Genomic DNA, 20,640 nt, shown 5'->3' on the forward strand with positions numbered 1-20,640 from the left:
GATGGAGGAGCTGGGCCAGCACAGACAGGAACAAGACACTCCCAGAAGGGGAAAGGGTATTGATGTGAACGTAGGGAGGAGGCGGTGCTAAGTAATTGACTCTTCCTGTGGTAGATTTTTTTTTTTTTTTTTAAAGTTCCGGGGTACATTGCAAGTGAGATACACAAATATTTAGAGGAAGGAAAATTAATTAAAATACTTGATGTTTATATGCTTTAACCTGAATTTCTTTTTTTTTTAACTCTGCATATTTTTTCAGCAATTATTGTAACAGTCACCCAAAAGACGTTTTAGTTTATTTATGTTATTCACTTGCTGTTCCATATTTGATGATTGTATTTCATGTAGACAGTTGTCACTGTTGGCTGTATCAGGGATCATGATTGGCCTTCCTGTCCTTGACGGCTAAAGCAAAGTCAGTTATATACAGAGGGGGTCTCTGTTTAGCGTGAGGAACAGTAAAGAGCAGTCGCTGCGCTGCAATAAGCATGGGAGGGGCTTAGCCAGTTGAGGGCGGAGTCGGGCACTGCCATTGCTGAAATTGTGAGTGGTTCAGCTTGTTGAGGAAGGAGTCGGGCACTGCCATTGCCTTAATAGGCAGGGGAGGGGCTTAGCCAGTGGAGGGAGGAGCCCAGCACTGCCATTGTCATAATAGACAGGGGAAGGGTTCAGCCACTTGAGGGAGGAGTCGCCCACTTCCATTGCTGAAATAGGCAGGGGAAAGTCTCAGTCATTTTAGGGAGGAGTCAGGCACTGCCATTGCTGAAATGGGCAGGGGATAGGCTCAACTAGTGGACGGAGGGGTCAGGCACTGCCATTACAGCAATAATCAGGGGAGGGGCATCAGGCACTTTTTACCATAATAAGCAGAGGAGGGGGCTCAGCTGATGGAGAGGAGGAGTCAGGCACTCCCATTCCTTTAATAGGAATGGTAGTGCCTCAAAATATTTATCGGGCAGCACATTGGTGTAGTGGTTAGCACTCTCGCCTAGCAGTAAAAAGGGTCACTGGTTCAAATCCCAACCACGTCACCACCTGCCTGGAGTTTGCATGTTCTCCCTGTGCTTGCATGGGTTTCCTCTGGGTACTCCGGTTTCCTCCCACACTCCAAAGACATGCAGGTAGGTTAATTGGCTTCTGTCCAAAATTGGCCCTAGTATATAAATATATACCTTAGATTGTGGGCTCCTTGAGGGTAGGGACGGATTGAGTGTGCAATGTACAGGGATAGGAACAGTTGTAGACACTCACTCAGGTTGAACTGGATGGACTGGTGTCTTTATTCAACCTTACTAACTATGTAATAGGCAGGGGAGGGGCTCAGTTGGCGGAGGAAGTAGTCGAGAGCTGCCATTGCCATAATAGGCAGGGGAGGGGCTCAGCTCATGGAGGGGAGGAGTCAGGCACTGCATTTCCCATAATAGACAGAGGAGGTACTCGGCTGTTGAGGGGGGATTCAGGTACGGCCATTGCCCTAATAGGCAGGGAAGACCAAGAAGAACCCCCTATGTGGGACTTTAGCAGACCACCGACACATGCAGTAAAACTGTTAAAATAGAGTGTTTATTGATACAAAAAAGTAAAAACAGGCGACTAGCATCTGAACAATATGCAATACAATACAAAAATTACTACATCACAACAACACTTGTGCTCTCATAAGGGTAGGACACCCCAAAACCCGACACGTTTCCAGTTTTGCTTGAAAACGTTCATCAGGAGTAGAGAGTAAGATGAGATGCAGTGTAATTAAAGTTATAAAATAAGAAAGAGACAAATCAAAAAATAAGAAACACCCTGAAAATTCATACAGTTCATATCATACCCCGCATGTCCCACATAGGTCAACCATCCCCTCCCCCAGTAGATCCCACATTCCATGATAGAGCCAATCCTCAATAGGATGTGAACGTGTAAAATGCGGCTGCAGCTGGACCCCAGAGACGCGTCCCCTAGTAAGGTGCGCCCCTCCACAAAGTACACAGGCTGATGTGAATTCTAAGGTAAGAATCCATCACCTCTGCTGGTAACAAAAATAAAAATACGGGTGTTGGTCAATTTGATTCAAATACTTCAACGAACACCCAACTAACAGTCAGAATGAAACAGATACAAATTGGGGGGGGGGGGGGGGGGGGGGAATGGTATATGAAGCTGATGCTACTAATATGCAAAGCAGCGGGAGAGCAACAACAGAACAGATGAAGCAAAGGAGTCTTCCTATATAAAACGGACCATTGCAGAGAAAAACTGCAAGTATCAACACAAAAATAAGGGTACAAAGTACACTGACCCCAACGGAATGTGGGGGGGTAAAGTAAAACACCCCCCCCCCAACGTGGATCCCAACCACACATATGGCCCCCAGGAAGTTCCCCCGTTTGTTATGATCCCTCGTTGGAAACGCCTGTACCACAATACATAAAAAGAGCGCTATGGTCAATTGCAACTAACATGCATGATTACAAACGCCTTGATCAAATGCAGCCCATTGTTACATTGTAAGGGAGGGGTTTATATACTGGCTCATAGCTGGATGGCGCTATCATAGGACAGAAGTATGCTGTTATGCTCTTCAGCTCCACTAAGTGGCCACTAGATGGTGCTAACTATCATAAGAAAGAAGTATGCTTTTCAGCTTTATCTTTTGGCCACTAGATGGCGCTGACTATCATAGGAGAGGCGTATGCTCTTCAGCTCTACTAAGTGACCACTAGATAGTGCTGGTTATAATAGGAAAGAAGCATGCTCTTCAGCTCCACCTTGTGGTCACTAGATGGTGCTGACTATCATAAGAAAGAAATATGCTCTTTAGCTCCATCTAGTGGCCACTGGATGGCACTGACTATCATGCTATTATGCTTTTCCGCTCCACTAAGTGGCCACTAGATGGTACTGGCTATTCTTAGAAAGAGGTATGCTCTTCAGTTCCGCTAAGTGGCCACTAGATGCCACTGGCTATCGTAAGAAAAAAGTATGCTCTTCAACCTCATCTTGTGGGCACTAGATGGCGCTATTATAGGAAAAAAGCATGCTCTCTAGCTCTACCTTGTGGCCACTGGATGGCGCTGACTATCATGAGAAAGAAATATGCTCTTCAGCTCCATCTAGTGGCCACTGGATGGCGCACTGACTATCATAAGAAAGAAGCATGCTATTATGCTCTTCCGCTCCACTAAGTGGCCACTAGATGGTACTGGCTATTCTTAGAAAGAGGTATGCTCTTCAGTTCCGCTAAGTGGCCACTAGATGCCACTGGCTATCGTAAGAAAAAAGTATGCTCTTCAACCTCATCTTGTGGGCACTAGATGGCGCTATTATAGGAAAAAAGCATGCTCTCTAGCTCTACCTTGTGGCCACTGGATGGCGCTGACTATCATGAGAAAGAAATATGCTCTTCAGCTCCATCTAGTGGCCACTGGATGGCGCACTGACTATCATAAGAAAGAAGCATGCTATTATGCTCTTCCGCTCCACTAAGTGGCCACTAGATGGTACTGGCTATTCTTAGAAAGAGGTATGCTCTTCAGTTCCGCTAAGTGGCCACTAGATGCCACTGGCTATCGTAAGAAAAAAGTATGCTCTGCAACCTCATCTTGTGGGCACTAGATGGCGCTATTATAGGAAAAAAGCATGCTCTCTAGCTCTACTTTGTGGCCACTGGATGGCACTGACTATCATAGGAGAGAAGTATGCTGTTATGCTCTTCAGCTGCACTAAGTGGCCACTGGATGGCGCTGACTATCATAAGAAAGAAGTATGCTCTTCAGTTCAACTAAGTGGCCACTAGACGGCGCTATCATAAGAGTGAAGCATGCTGTTCAGCTCTATCTTGTGGCCATTGGATGGCACTGACTATCATAAGAAAGAAGTATGCTCTTCAGCTTTATCTTGTGGTCACTAGTTGGTGCTGACTATCATAGGAGAGAAGTATGCTCTTCAACTCTACTAAGTGACCACTAGATAGTGCTGGTTATCATAGGAAAGGAGCATGCTCTTCAGCTCCACCTTGTGGTCGCTAGATGGCGCTGACTATCATAGGAGAGAAGTATGCTCTTCAACTCTACTAAGTGACCACTAGATAGTGCTGGTTATCGTAAGAAAGAAGTATGCTCTTCAGCTCCACCTTGTGGCCACTAGATGGTGCTGACTATCATAAGAAATAATTTTTTTTTTTTTTTTTATAATTCCATAACATTCGATCTGTAGAAGAAATTTAGGGAGAACTTTTTCTATTTTGTCTGATTCGCACAGAATAAATGTACCAGCACTTTTGCTGGACAAATAATAATATGCCAATATTTTTATAAATGCACTCGCAGTACTATACAGCCCAACTAATATGTTTGCCTGTCTGTGTGACAAATTTGGAAAGGGGCAATCGAGTGCAAAATAATAAAACAAAGAATAAAAAAAACGAGATATCAGTTGATACATAACACATGGGGGAGGTCTATGTATAAAAGTTGGTGGACGAATGTCACAAGCAATCGCCTTGCTCTCATGATTTTCTATGATCGTCGGCTCCACCTGGTGGCCATAATATACAACTTTTTCTGAAATACCTCAGTCGGCTAAATTGCGCATGATGGCCACTAGATGGAGCCAAAGAGAATAGGAAATCAAGGTATTTAAAGCGGACCTTCACCCTACTAGGCATGTTGTGCTGCCCTTCCCCCTCCCTCTCTTACAAATGAAATCGAAGCGAAAATTGGTGCTGCAAAGCAGCCCTTCCATAAATATTATCCTAATTTCTCCCTGCCCCCCTGCGCAGGTAAAGACACACACACACGCTTTATTTTTTTGTTGGAACACTGTTCTTTTTTTAAAATTGATAAAAAAAAAAAAGAAAAATTTAATAGACACCTTTAAGAAAAAAAAAACTCTCTATATTATAAAATAAAAAAAAACCTCTATAATAAAATCTAATAATATAATATAACTAAAATAATAAATTAACAATACAATAATCAACATTTTATATATAATTTATATTGTCATTATATATATATATGTATGTATATGTATGTATGTATATATATATGTATATATGTGTGTATTTTTTTTTTTTTTTTATATTCTATTATTATATTTTATTATAGTTTTTTTAATTCAATTTTATATTGTAGAGTTTTTTTAAGGTGTTTATTACATTATTTCATTTTTTTTATCAATTAAAAAAAACAAAACATTGTGTTCCAATGAAAAATAAATATTTTGTGTATGTATGTGTGTTTTATATGTGTGTGTATGTGTATATGTATGTGTGTGTATATGTGTATGTATGTATATAATAAATTAGTGTATGTGTGTGTGTGTATATATATATATATATATATAATATATAACAATAACATTACTAAAAATACTCACACAGGACTTTCACCGCGCCAATAAGAATCTGATCGCTCATCAATATATCAATATCAATGATATCAATATTTTTATTTTATTTTTTTAAATAGGAGTTTTTTTTGTAAATTTTTCTTTTTTTTTTTAAATCAATTTTTAAAAGAACATGGTTTTCCTATAAAAAAAAATTACATATATATATTATGTGTATATGTGTGTGTGTGTGTGTGTATGTATGTATATATGTGTGTGTATGTATATATATATATATATATATATATATATATATATATATATATATATATATATATATATATATATATATATATAATTTTTTTTTTTTATGTAATTTTTTTTTTTTTATAGGAAACCATGTTCTTTTAAAAATTGATTTAAAAAAAAAAAGAAAAATTTACAAAAAAAACTCCTATTTTTAAAAAAAAAATTAATAAAAGCATTGCTATATTGATGAGTGATCAGATTCTTATTGGCGCGGTGAAAGTCCTGTGTGAGTATTTTTAGTAAAGTTATTGTTGCTACAAAGTATCGACCCCAGAAATCCGGATCGGCGGAGCTCAAATCTTCAGTGCCATTCTTCGGTCACTCGTCGGCCACAATGTAACGATCGCAGACATAACACAAGGATACGATTGTATCAATATTAGGAAGCATCCGATTTCTAGGAGGCGATGGGTGAACGCGGTCTCATGTCTGTGGTGTCCTCGCCGCGTCTCTCTGGGTGATGTCAGAGGCTGCGGAGGGTCCGTCTGTCAGGCTCGCCTCTCCCCGGATAATGTATTCCCCCCCCCCCCATCCCCCGGCCCTGTAATGGCTCTCTATTATTCAGTGTGAGCAGGAAGAGCCGGCAGTGATAAAAGCTCTCTGTGTCCCCGGGGTCCCTCTTATGTGTCCGTCTTCTCCCGTCCACCAGGCTGCCAATCAGAGCGGGGAGCAGGAGCTGGAAAGCCTCGTCCTCAAACTCTCCATCCTGAAGGATTTCCTCAGCGGCATCGAGAAGAAGGTGAGGAGTCTGCGAGCGGCAGCACTGGGGGGAGGGAGGGGAACACGCTGTCATCGCATCCATTGGTGCCGGTGAAGATTCCGGCACATGTTCTGCATTGTCTGTCTGTTTGAGGGGAACGAGTCTCCGATCACCCGAGGGCTGTAGCAGCAATCAGCAGGGTCCCTCCTACCGGGGTGGGTGGCTCTGTCCCCCCATTTTTTTGCAGAGTTGTCCATACCGGGTTGGGTGGCTCAGTCCTATTTTTGGCAGGGTTGTCCCTACCGGGGTGGGTGGCTCTGTCCCCCCATTTTTTGGCATGGTTGTCCCTACCGGGGTGGTGGCTTGTTCCTCCTATTTTTGCAGGGTTGCCTCTATCGAGGTGGGATGGCTCGGTCCCCCCATTTTTGGAATTTTTGTCAGGGTCACTCCTACTGGGATGGGTGGCTCTGTCCACCCATTTTTGTCAGGGTCGCTCCTACCGGGATGGGTGGCTCGGTCCCCCCATTTTTTGCAGAGTTGTCCCTACTGGGATGGGTGGCTCTGTCCCCCCATTTTTGACACAATTGTCCCTACCGGGGTGGGCGGCTTGTTCCTCCTATTTTTGGCAGGGTTGCCTCTACCAGGGTGGGTAGTTTGCCCCCCCCCCCTATTTTTGCAGGGTTGCCTCTACCAGGGTGGGTAGTTTGCCCCCCCCCCCTATTTTTGCAGGGTTGCCCCTATCGAGGTGGGATGGCTCGGTCCTCCCATTTTTGGCAGGGTCACTCCTACTGGGATGGGTGGCTCAGAACCCCCATTTTTGGCAGGTTTGTCCCTACCAGGATAGGTGGCTCTGTACCACAATTTTTGGCAGGGTTGCTCCTACTGGGATGGGTGGCAAAGTCCCCTTATTTTTGGCAGGGTAGCCTCTACCAGGAATGGGCAGCTTGTTCCCGTGATTTTTGAGTGACTCAAATTCCCCCATTTTTTTTGCAGGGTCACCCATACCGGGGTAGGAAGCTCAATCCCCCATCTTTGGCATGATTGCCCTTAAAGGGGTGGGCAGCTCAATCCCTGCATTTTTTTTTAGAGTTGCCCTACTGGGGTGGGCAGCTCAGTACCCACATTTTTGGCAGGGTCGCCTCTACCACTGTGGATGGCTCGGGATCTTATTTTTTTCGGGGTTGCCCCTACCGGGGGGGGGGGGGGGTGGGCAGCTCGCCCCCCCCCCCCCCGTTTTTTGTCAGGGTCGCCACTACTAGGGTAGAATTTGGATTTGACATTACTGGCCGCCTGCTTGTTTCGGGCTCATTCACACCACGTCCCTCGTTAGCCCGTTGTCGCCCACATAACACATATGTACGGTAGCACAAGGGTGAGCCGCACATACACGTTGCTGGGCGGCCGATGTTTCTGTGCCAACAGCTGTTGGTCCCCACTATCAGTAGCTGGCAGGACCGGCTCCCAGTCATGTGACTGCTGTGATGCCAGTCCTTCCCGCCCCCCTCCTGGGCATTCAGAACCTTTGAAAAGGATTCCGAGTCGGGCAGGAGGGGTTAACACGTGCAAAATGCATATCAATAAACACACGTTCCATTGCTAAGTTTTTTGAGCATGTTGCTGTGGGTTTTCTACAGAAATACATTGTGGGGTTTTTTTTTTTTTTTATGTTGATTTTGCTTTTTTTTTTTTTATTATTTAATTTTTTTTTTTTTTTCCTTTTTTCTTTTATTTTGCTATCGTGTTTCACCCAAAAAAAAAAAAAAGCATTGAAATGCAACATGCAGTATTTTTCTGGGCTTTGGTGTGAACCGGGCTCTTTAAAAACAAAGATGTTTGTCTCGTTCTTGGGTTAAGGAAAGCAGCCGGGTGCGGGTTGGTGTGAGCGAGCCCCAAATGACGCTGTAGCGAAGAGCAAGGCTAAAAGGCCTGTAGGTGTCGCCATTTAAATAATTCAGCAATGTTGGGGGTCCTACTTTTTTTATTTTTATTTTTTTTGACCCAACTGAAGTGTAACAAGAGGAGTGAGACTCCAGTAAGAGGTAGGTGCAGCTGGGAATTTTAGTAGGACAATAAAGTGAATAAAAGACAGGATTTTGGCAGAAAACCTGGACCACCAGACGGAATACAAGGCTAATGTATGTTTTATTAATACTAGAACACATATATATATATATAATTTGTTATGTGGCAAGCCTAATTAATTAAAATCTTCTTATGGGTTGTGCTTGTTTTGCCTAATATCTAGTGGATTTTTAACATATACATACACTTACTCTGTATATATTATAAAAAACAAAACAAAAAAAAAAACAATATATATGTACATATATTTATAAAAGCACATTTGTTTTATTTTATACTGTTTATTATTTTAATATATACAGTATATGTTAAAAATACACTTGATATTATGCAGAACAAGTCCAACCCATAAGAAGATTTTAATGATTTTTTTTTTAATTAGGAACATTAGGAATATATGTATATATGTATATATATATATGTATATATGTATATATATATATGTGTGTATATATGTATATATATATATATATATATATATATATATATATATATATATATATATATATATATACATTTTTATTATATGGTCATTTGCATTTATAATTATATAATATAATTAACATATACATAAATAAACTCTATGCATTCAAATAATAAAGATTTTTAATGTGTATTAGAATAATAAATATTATAAATTAATAATAAAAATATATACATTTTTAGAATATTTATTATTTAAAAAAATACAGTATATGTATAGTTATGTTAAATATTATAAAAAATAAAAATAAAAAATAAAATATATATATATATATATATATATATATATATATATATATAATATAATATAATATTTTTTTTTCATTATTATTTATTCATTATTATGTGGCATTCCTAATTAAAATGTTTTTAATGGTTGGACTTGTTTTGCCTAACATCAAGGTGATTGTGAACATAAACATACATATACTGTATATATTAAAATATCACCTTGATGTTGGGCAAAACAAGTCTAACCATTAAAAACATTTTAATGTTATTTTATGTTTTGTATTTTATAATATTTAACATATTCTGTTAATTTATACATATACTGTATTTATTAAAATAATAAATATTATAAAATAATAGTAATAATTAAAAAAAAAATATATATATATATATATATATTTTTTTTTTTATAATATTTATTATTTTAATATATACAGTATATGTATGGTTAGGTATGGTTATGTTAAAAATCCCCTAGATATTAGGCAAAACAATTCCAGCCCATAAAAAGATTTGAATTAGGAATGCCACATAATAAAAACAAAAACAAAACAAAAAAAAAACCTTAGCTCCATATGGTATAATAGAATGTCTTAAAGGACCCGTCCAGGCATGACCCAAATTCACACACAAACTTCCCTTCCCCCTCTAGATCAGACCTCCGTATTCATTTTGTCTTCTTCAGCTTTTATTACCCCCCCCCCCCCCCCCCCCCCCCTCATCACGGGGCTTCTAAAATTCCTGCAGAACAGTTGCTGGGAGGTCAGTTGTTATGAACGTAGTCATGACCCCAGAACTACATCTCCCAAGATGTCCCTACTGTACCCTGTTTTCTGGCGGGCACCAGGGGTCAAAGGTTTTTTTTATGCGGAGAGCGATAGAGGGATGTGGGGGGGTTAGGTGGAGTGCGACCAGGAGAGCCATTAGAAATTGTAGGGGCCCCCATACAGTCTACCTAAAAGGGTCCCCGGCCCACCCCTGCTCTTTGTGACTGTTGGTGCTTGGTGTGTGCAATGCATGGGCCTGGAAATTTGTGTACAACGATCATTATCTACGCACACATCACCCCCCTCCCCCCCCCCACGGTCTGCTTTTCTGCATTTCTGATCCTCTGTAGCAAGTTGGTGGCAAGAGGGGGTCCCACAGGCAGCCCTTGTTGGGGCCTGGTTCCGGGAGTTCTGCCCGTACCCCCTCATTGGCCCATGACTGGATCAGACACACATTGAGATGACTGCACACTGACGCATTTCACCTGTAGGGGTAAAATGCGTCAGTACTGGGTCAGGTCTCGTCTGATGGAAGAATATCTGTCTGTTAGACCCAGTCTGGTGTCAACAAAGCTTGCTATGCTTCAGCAAAAAAAAAAAAAAAAATATATATATATATATATTAAACAAAGTATGAATAAAATATAAATAGTTTTGTATCCCGTCTGGTAGGGCAACCGTTTCTGCTACAATTTGTTGTATTGTGTGATAAGCCCGCCCACGGGAAACACATTTTTTTATTTTTTTTTATTCTTAAAAGCCTTTTTTTTTTGTGCCACATCTGACTACGGCATGAATAAGCATGCAGCCAGTGAAGCCACAACTCCTGATCTGCGGCCTTTTTCCAGGTCAGAGCCTGAAAAAGGATTGAAGCCAGTGGATAAGCATGGTTTCCTTAGTATAGGGGCCCTATAGAGAAGGAATACTGCGCTCAAGTTTGGCCCCTCCCCCCACCCCGTCTTAGTTCTCCTTTCTGCAATTTATCTGTTTTTTTGTTGTTGTTTTTTGTCCTCCTCTCACATTTTCAGGCTCTGAAAGCTCTTCAGGACATGAGCAGTTCAGCCCAGTCCGCTCCGATCCCACAATCCTCCAGGAAGATGAAGACTATTCCAGTGCAGGACCTTCGAGGTGAGAGTCGGGTGCCTCGGGGGTGGGCCTGGTATTTTGCAGCCAAATACATATCCAGTGGGGGACTGGGCTCCATATGTGGCTCTAGAGGGGTGGCTCCATACGTGAATCTAGAGGTGTGGCTCCATACGTGAATCTAGAGGTGTTGCTCCATACGTGAATATAGAGGTGTGGCTCCATACGTGAATCTAGAGGTGTTGCTCCATACGTGAATCTAGAGGTGTTGCTCCATACGTGAATCTAGAGGTGTGGCTCCATACGTGACTAGAGGTGTGGCTCCATGCGTGACTAGAGGGGTGGCTCCATGCGTGACTAGAGGTGTGGCTCCATGCGTGACTAGAGGGGTGGCTCCATGCGTGACTAGAGGGGTGGCTCCATGCGTGACTAGAGGGTGGCTCCATGCGTGACTAGAGGGGTGGCTCCATGCGTGACTAGAGGGTGGCTCCATGCGTGACTAGAGGGGTGGCTCCATGCGTGACTAGAGGGGTGGCTCCATGCGTGACTAGAGGGGTGGCTCCATGCGTGACTAGAGGGGTGGCTCCATGCGTGACTAGAGGGGTGGCTCCATGCGTGACTAGAGGGGTGGCTCCATGCGTGACTAGAGGGGTGGCTCCATGCGTGACTAGAGGGGTGGCTCCATGCGTGACTAGAGGGGTGGCTCCATGCGTGACTAGAGGGGTGGCTCCATGCGTGACTAGAGGGGTGGCTCCATGCGTGACTAGAGGGGTGGCTCCATGCGTGACTAGAGGGGTGGCTCCATGCGTGACTAGAGGGGTGGCTCCATGCGTGACTAGAGGGGTGGCTCCATGCGTGACTAGAGGGGTGGCTCCATGCGTGACTAGAGGGGTGGCTCCATGCGTGACTAGAGGGGTGGCTCCATGCGTGACTAGAGGGGTGCATGCGTGACTAGAGGGGGTGGCTCCATGCGTGACTAGAGGGGTGGCTCCATGCTGTGGACAAGAGGGAGTGGCTCCATGCGTGACTCTATATGGGTGACTCTAGAGGGGTGGCTCCATACGTGACTAGAGGGGTGGCTCCATACGTGACTAGAGGGGTGGCTCCAGTGGACTAGAGGGGTGGCTCCATGCGTGACTAGAGGGGTGGCTCCATGCGTGACTAGAGGGGTGGCTCCATGCGTGACTAGAGGGGTGGCTCCATGCGTGACTAGAGGGGTGGCTCCATGCGTGACTAGAGGGGTGGCTCCATGCGTGACTAGAGGGGTGGCTCCATGCGTGACTAGAGGGGTGGCTCCATGCGTGACTAGAGGGGTGGCTCCATGCGTGACTAGAGGGGTGGCTCCATGCGTGGACTAGAGGGGTGGCTCCATGCGTGACTAGAGGGGTGGCTCCATGCGTGACTAGAGGGGTGGCTCCATGCGTGACTAGAGGGGTGGCTCCATGCGTGACTAGAGGGGTGGCTCCATGCGTGACTAGAGGGGTGGCTCCATGCGTGACTAGAGGGGTGGCTCCATGCGTGACTAGAGGGGTGGCTCCATGCGTGACTAGAGGGGTGGCTCCATGCGTGACTAGAGGGGTGGCTCCATGCGTGACTAGAGGGGTGGCTCCATGCGTGACTAGAGGGGTGGCTCCATGCGTGACTAGAGGGGTGGCTCCATGCGTGACTAGAGGGGTGGCTCCATGCGTGACTAGAGGGGTGGCTCCATGCGTGACTAGAGGGGTGGCTCCATGCGTGACTAGAGGTGGCTCCATGCGTGACTAGAGGGGTGGCTCCATGCGTGACTAGAGGGGTGGCTCCATGCGTGACTAGAGGGGTGGCTCCATGCGTGACTAGAGGGGTGGCTCCATGCGTGACTAGAGGGGTGGCTCCATGCGTGACTAGAGGGGTGGCTCCATGCGTGACTAGAGGGGTGGCTCCATGCGTGACTAGAGGGGTGGCTCCATGCGTGACTAGAGGGGTGGCTCCATGCGTGACTAGAGGGTGGCTCCATGCGTGACTAGAGGGGTGGCTCCATGCGTGACTAGAGGGGTGGCTCCATGCGTGACTCTATATGGGTGACTCTAGAGGGGTGGCTCCATACGTGACTCTAGAGGGGTGGCTCCATACGTGACTCTAGCGGTGGGACTCCATACGTGACTCTAGAGGGGTGGCTCCATACGTGACTCTAGAGGGGTGGCTCCATACGTGACTCTAGAGGGGTGGCTCCATACGTGACTCTAGAGGGGTGAACTCCATACGTGACTCTAGAGGGGTGGCTCCATACGTGACTCTAGAGGGGTGACTCCATACGTGACTCTAGAGGGGTGGCTCCATACGTGGCTCTAGCGGTGGGACTCCATACGTGGCTCTAGAGGGGTGACTCGAGGGGTACTGTATGTGATTCCCTGCAAATCTTTATAGACTATTAAAGCACAACTCCAGCCCAAATGTTTTGTTTTGATGAAGCTGGGAATGCAGTTTTTCTTTTTTTTTATTCAGTAAATACCACTTGCAGCCCATAGGGGGGGCATAAAGGACACGGTTTCTCTGAAGGCTGCTTTACATCTGTGCTGACATGTGAGACTAGCAGGGAGATGAGATTACACAGACTGCACAGGGACACTCAGCCCTTCTTGCCTCGTTCCAGGTGAAGCTGGACATGCTGGACCTCTCCAAGATTGTGAAATCTCAGAAGTACACGCTGAGCGTGGATGTGGACGGCGGGAAGCTGGTGGTGATGAAGAAGGTGAAAGATTCCCAGGAAGACTGGAACACCTTCACCCATGACAAAAGTAAGGAGGGGGGGGGGGGGGGGCATCGGTGCAAATTCTGTGTTCACAGAAGTCTGATGCAGATCAGCCCCTGCTGCAGCCTTTCTCCTTTTAACTTGATACAAAGTTACAATGTACAGTCTGATCACTGGGGGAGGAGACTGAGGAAATGACGCCTCCTCCTTCTACAAAGTTACAATGTACAGCCTGATCACTGGGGGAGAGGAGACTGAGGAAATGTCTCCTCCTGCTTGCAGCAGACTGAAGAACTCATCTCAGCCTAGACACAGTCACTGATTGGAGCTTACCAATGACTTTTTATTGATAAAAGGGATCTTTTCTGATAAATAATACGATATGAATCATTATACTGAATGCCCGCTGACCGCTCCTTTCCCTCCCCCGCAGTCCGGCAGTTGATCAAGTCTCAGCGGGTTCCGTCTAAGCTGGGAATCGTCTTCGAGAAGGAGAAGGACAAAACGCAACGCAAAGACTTCATATTCGCCAGCATTCGGGTAAGTCGCCCCCCCCCCCCTCCCCCCCATGAGAGGCTCGGCGGGATGGATTCTTCTTCTTCTGACCCCGGTGTAGAAGTGGGTGGTGACTGTCCCCTTGTGGGCGGAGCTGTGAACCCCACCCAGCGGGGAGATCCCACCTCTGCGGAGGAGGGGGGAGGGGGCGGTACCTCTGGAGCAACTCGCCCTACATGTATGTAACATGTTACAATGTAACTGTGCTCTCTAAGGAATTATTATTGCTCATCATTACTATTTATATTATTAATAATATTATTATTACTCATTATTATTATTATTATTATTATTATTAGCAGCCAATAAAGGGATTGCTATTGTTCCTCCGTCTCTTATAACATTATAACCAGGGCCAGGACAAGGGGTGGGCAGGAGGGGCGGCTGCCCTGGGCACTGTGGTATCATGTGAGGTGGAGGGGCACCACAAGGAGACTGGGGGGGGGGGGGATTTGCATTGAGAAGGGAGATTGTTGTGGGGGCGGCAGGGGGTAAGAATTGTTCTAGGAGGGCAAATTTGGGGAGGTGTGCTAGGAGTGGTGATTTGGGGGAGGGGGGGATTTGTATTGGCAGGGATGATGGGGGGGGGGGGGGGGAGTGGGAGAGGGAGAGAGGATTTGTGCCATAAAAGTAATATGGTAGAGGGGAAACCTTTTTTTTTTTCTTTTGGGGGGGGGGGATTTGTGCTTGGAGGGAATATCTGTGGGGGAGGGGGGAGGGGGTGTGCTAGGATGGCAGATTGGAGGAGGGAAACTTGTGCTTTTCTGCTGGAAAGGGGGATTTGGAGGGGAAATTTGTTTGTGCTTGGGGCATATGTGGAGAGAGAGGATTTGGATTTGAGCTGGGGGGGGGGATTTCAGCAGGGGGCAGATTTTTACTGGTAGGCGGGGGGATTTATGCTTGGGGGATGAGCATGCAAATTATTCCTCATTATCTTTTTTTTTCATTTTAGGGGGGGGGGGGGCACAATTTAGCATGTTCCCCCAGGACTCTAGATGACCTTGTCCCGGGACTGATTATAACTTTATAATTTAGAAGTCTTATAGAACCAGGTCTCCAGTAACGCACCAGCTGATCTCCAAACCCCCCCCATCCCCCCCCCCCCCCCCCCAGTAATGTCACTTATGGGTGGACTGACCTGAAATGGGGCTGTACTGATGACTGCCTGTGACTGGGGATTTATATTTTTGTCCCCTGGATAGAAGCGGGAAGCGTTCTGCCAACTGCTGCAGCTGATGAAGAACAAGCATTCAAATCAGGACGAGCCGGATATGATCTCCGTCTTCATCGGCACCTGGAACATGGGTGAGGAGGGTGGTAACGCCCATCTACAGAGCAGCACCCCCTGGTGTTTGTGTAATCCCAAAATCTTATATAGAACAGCTCCCCCTACTGTCCATTTTATCAGAGTATCTTCAATAGAACAGCTTCCCCTACTGTCCATTTTATCATCATATCTTGTTATAGAACAGCGCCCCCTACTGTCCATTTTATCATCATATCTTGTATAGAACAGCTCCCCCTACTGTCCATTTTATCATCATATCTTATATAGAACAACTCCCCCTACTGTCCATTTTATCATCATATCTTGTATAGAACAGCTCCCCCTACTGTCCATTTTATCATCGTATCTTATATAGAACAGCTCCCCCTACTGTCCATTTTATCATCGTATCTAGTATAGAACAGCTCCCCCTACTGTCCATTTTATCATCATATCTTGTATAGAACAGCTCCCTCTACTGTCCATTTTATTATCATATCTTGTATAGAACAGCTCCCCCTACTGTCCATTTTATCATCATATCTTGTATAGAACAGCTCCCCCTACTGTCCATTTTATCATCGTATCTTATATAGAACAGCTCCCCCTACTGTCCATTTTATCATCATATCTTGTATAGAACAGCTCCCTCTACTGTCCATTTTATTATCATATCTTGTATAGAACAGCTCCCCCTACTGTCCATTTTATCATCATATCTTGTATAGAACAGCTCCCCCTACTGTCCATTTTATCATCGTATCTTATATAGAACAGCTCCCCCTACTGTCCATTTTATCATCGTATCTAGTATAGAACAGCTCCCCCTACTGTCCATTTTATCATCATATCTTGTATAGAACAGCTCCCCCTACTGTCCATTTTATCATCATATCTTGTATAGAACAGCTCCCCCTACTGTCCATTTTATCATCATATCTTGTATAGAACAGCTCCCCCTACTGTCCATTTTATCATCATATCTTGTATAGAACAGCTCCCCCTACTGTCCATTTTATCATCATATCTTATATAGAACAACTCCCCCTACTGTCCATTTTATCATAATATATTGTAAAGAACAGCTACTCCTACTGCTCAGGTTATCATAACATCTTGTATAGAACAGCTCCCCCTACTGTGCAGTGTATGAAAATGTCTAATTTAGCACAGTGCCTCCTACTGACCAGTTTGTATCTTCAATAGAACAGCTCCCCCTACTGTCCATTTTATCATCATATCTTGTTATAGAACAGCTCCCCCTACTGTCCATGTTATCATAATATCTTGTTATAGAACAGCTCTCCCTACTGACCATTTTATCATCATATCTTATATAGAATAACTCCCCCTACTGTCCATTTTATCATATTATCTCGTATAGAACAACTCCCCCTACTGTCCATTTTATCATAATATCTTGTAAAGAACAGCTACCCCTACTGCTCAGGTTATCATAACATCTTATATAGAACAGCTCCCCCTACTGTGCAGTGTATGAAAATGTCTAATTTAACACAGTGCCTCCTACTGACCAGTTTGTATCTTATATAGAACAGCCCCCCCTACTGTCCATTTTATCATCCTAACTTATATAGAACAGCTCCCCCTACTGTCCATCTTATAACTTCTTATGTAGAACAGCACCCCCTGCTGTGCAGTGTATGAAAATGTCTAATTTAGCACAGTGCCTCCTACTGACCAATTTGTATCTTATACCAAACAGCTCCCCCTCTTGTCCATTTTATTATCCTATCTTATATAGAACAGCTCCCCCTACTGTCCAGATTATCTTATATCATAATATCTTAAAATGGACAGTAGGGGGAAGCTGTTCTATATACGATATGATGATAAACTGGACAGCAGGGGAAGCTGTTCTATATATCATCGTATCTTTTATAGAACAGCTCCCCCCACTTTTTTTCCAGATTATCTTATATAAAACAGCACCTCCTACTGTCCAGATTACATAATACTTTATATAGAAGACCACCCCTACTGTAAAGTTTTACATAATATTATAGATAGGACAGCTCCCCCTACTGTCCATTTTATCATAATATCTTATATAGAACTGCTCCCCCTACTGTCCATTTTATCATCATATCGTATTATAGAACAGCTCCCCCTACTGTCCATTTTATCATCATACCTTATAGAACAGCTCCCTCTACTGTCCATTTTATCATCATACCTTATTATAGAACAGCTACTCCTACTGTCCAGGTTATGACTTCTTATATCAAAGAGCACCCACTACTGGCTGTGTATGGTAATGTCTAATAGAGCACAGTGCTTCCTCCTGACCAGTTTGTAATATTTTATAAGTAATTCCTGTATAGCACTCCCATGTTGTTCTAGTTATATTTACATGACTCTTCTCTATGACAAAGAGCCCCCTTCTGTTTATAACTACAATTCCCACCCTTCCCCACTGTTCTGGTTATATAGATACCCCGCCTGTATAGCACAGCGCCCCGTACTGTTCACTTGGATATCACTGCATTGCCAGCATGCTGCCCCCCTGTGGTGGTTGAGGGTGTTGCAGTCATTTGTCTCTATGATCTGCCATGTTTTTCCTCTTTTGCAGGAAGTGTCCCTCCGCACAAAAACCTCACTTCCTGGATCAGCTCTAAAGGTCTGGGGAAGACTCTGGACGAGATGGCCGTCACCATTCCTCATGATATTTACGTCTTCGGGACGCAGGAGAACTCGGTGGCTGACAAGGAGTGGGTGGACTTCCTGCGGGGGATGCTGAAAGACTGCACGGAAGTGGACTACCGGCCGGTATGTATTGGGCTTCCGTTGCTTGACTCAATAATATTCACCAACAACATGTGTTGATCTCATTAAAAGCAAAAGTCTTGGCTGAATACAACAGATTGGCCCATTGGATGACAAGGCTGGGGTTAAAAACGGGTTGAATTGGCCAATCAAAATCTTACTGCTTATGTCCAGCCTTAAAGCCTAACTCGGGGTGGTTGAAAAAAAAAAAAAGTCTCCCGAAAAGTAAAAAAAAAAAGAAGCCAATGGTTGAGTGTTCACCTTTAATTCAGAACTGTAGCTGCAGTACCCCTTTTCCACCACAAGATGTCCTCAGTCTTCCAGGTTGAATGGGTTGACTTACTCAATCCAGAAGACGGAGGAAAGACCGTGAGTGCAGGGTGTCATGGCCTTTCCCCGGTCTTCTGGGTTTGAATGGCACTCAGACCCATGCAGATCATATGTGCGGGGTCCCGCCCCCTACCTAAGCACAGCTTCCTGCACTTAAAGTGAAGGTGATGTCTCCCTGCCATCTGCATCATTCGGGATTGCTCCGGAGGCTGAGGAGCTCCCAGCATGTCATTATGACCTGGCCAGAAGACATAAGCAAAGGGTTAGAGAAAAAAAAAGGAAGCGTATCACAGTGCCGGTAAGAGGGAGCGGATAGGCGAGTGGTCCTCGGGGGCGGGTGCTTTACAATCTGCTTGAACGATTTTCTTCATAGTTACATAGGTTGAAAAAAGACACAAGTCCATCAAGTCCAACCTATGTGTGTGATTATATGTCAGTATTACATTGTATATTGCGGTCATTCAGGTGGTTATCTAATAGTTTTTTTAAATTGATGCCCCCCACGGAGACCACCGCCTGTGGAAGGGAATTCCACATCCTTGCTGCTCTTACAGTAAAGAACCCTCTACGTAGTTTAAGGTTAAACCTCTTTTCTTCTCATTTTAATGAGTGGTCTTGTTAAACTCCCTTCCGCAAAAAAGTTTTCTCCCTATTGTGGGGTCACCAGTCCGGTATTTGTACATTGAAATCATATCCCCTCTCAAGTGTCTCTTCTCCAGAGAGAATAAGTTCAGAGCTCACAACCTTTCCTCATAACTATTATCCTCCAGACCCTTTATTAGCTTTGTTGCCCTTCTTTGTAGTCGCTCCATTTCCAGTACATCCTTCCTGAGGACTGGTGCCCAGAACTGGACAGTATACTCCAGGTGCGGCCGGACCAGAGTCTTGTAGAGCGGGAGAATTATAGTTTTATCTCTGGAATTGATTCCCTTTTTAATGTCAATATTCTGTTTGCTTTGTTAGCAGCCACTTGGCATTGCTGAGCCCATCATCTACTAGGACCCCCAGGTCCTTTTCCATCCTAGATCCCCCCAGAGGTTCTCCTCCCAGTGTATAGTTTGCATCCATATTTTTGCCACCCAAATGCATTATTTTACATTTTTCTACATTGAACCTCATTTTCCATATAGTTGCCCCTCCCACCATTAATTTGTTCAGATCTTCTTGCAAGGTTTCCACATCCTGCGGAGAAGTTATTGCCCTGCTTAGCTTAGCATCGTCCGCAAATACAGAGATTGAACTGTTTACCCCATCCTCATCCTCCAGGTCCTTTATGAACAAATTAAACAGGATTGGTCCCAGCACAGAACCCTGGGGGGACCCCACTACCCACCCCTGACCATTCTGAGTACTCCCCATTTATCACCACCCTCTGAACTTACCCTTGTAGCCAGTTTTCAATCCATGTCCTCACCCTATGGTCCATGCCAACGGACCTTATTTTGTACAGTAAAGGTTTATGGGGAACTATGTCAAATGCTTTTGCAAAATCCAGATACACCACGTCTACGGGCCTTCCTTTATCTAGATGGCAACTCACCTCCTCATAGAAGGTTAATAGATTGGTTTGGCAAGAACAATTCTTCATGAATCCATGCTGATTACTGCTAATGACACCGTTCTCATTACTAAAATCTTGTATATAGTCCCTTATCATCCCCTCCAAGAGCTTACATACTATTGATGTTAGGCTAACTGGTCTGTAATTCCCAGGGATGTATTTTGGGCCCTTTTTTAAATATTGGTGCTACATTGGCTTTTCTCCAATCCGCTGGTACCATTCCAGTCAGTAGACTGTCAGTAAACATTAGGAACAATGGTCTGGCAATTACTTTGACCGAGTTCCCTAAGTACCCTTAGATGCAAGCCACCTGGTCCCGGTGATTTATTAATGTTAAGTTTCCCAAGTCTAATTCTAATTCTGTCCTCTATTAACCATGGAGGTGCTTCCTGTGATGTGTCATGAGGATAAACACTGCAGTTTTGGTTACTG

The 20,640-nt window shown here is 44.4% G+C and overlaps 1 protein-coding gene across 1 annotated transcript in view; it reads left to right on the top strand.

Annotated features, from left to right (window-relative positions):
• INPPL1 (inositol polyphosphate phosphatase like 1) overlaps positions 1 to 18,320 on the top strand; it is a gene marked incomplete at its 3' end in the record, with an annotated part of 86,194 nt that extends 67,874 nt beyond the window's left edge. Inside the window, 6 exon segments of the mRNA XM_077450841.1 lie at positions 6,284 to 6,373; positions 10,926 to 11,036; positions 13,610 to 13,754; positions 14,142 to 14,248; positions 15,466 to 15,568; positions 18,124 to 18,320. Of these exon segments, the coding sequence (XP_077306967.1) occupies positions 6,284 to 6,373; positions 10,926 to 11,036; positions 13,610 to 13,754; positions 14,142 to 14,248; positions 15,466 to 15,568; positions 18,124 to 18,320 (753 nt within the window).
• Positions 18,321 to 20,640: the final 2,320 nt, after the last annotated feature.

The sequence above is a fragment of the Lithobates pipiens genome, unplaced genomic scaffold, assembly GCF_037356315.1.
Source record: "Lithobates pipiens isolate NorthernLeopardFrog02 unplaced genomic scaffold, aLitPip1_a1.2 Scaffold_23, whole genome shotgun sequence".
Lineage (NCBI taxonomy): Eukaryota > Metazoa > Chordata > Amphibia > Anura > Ranidae > Lithobates > Lithobates pipiens.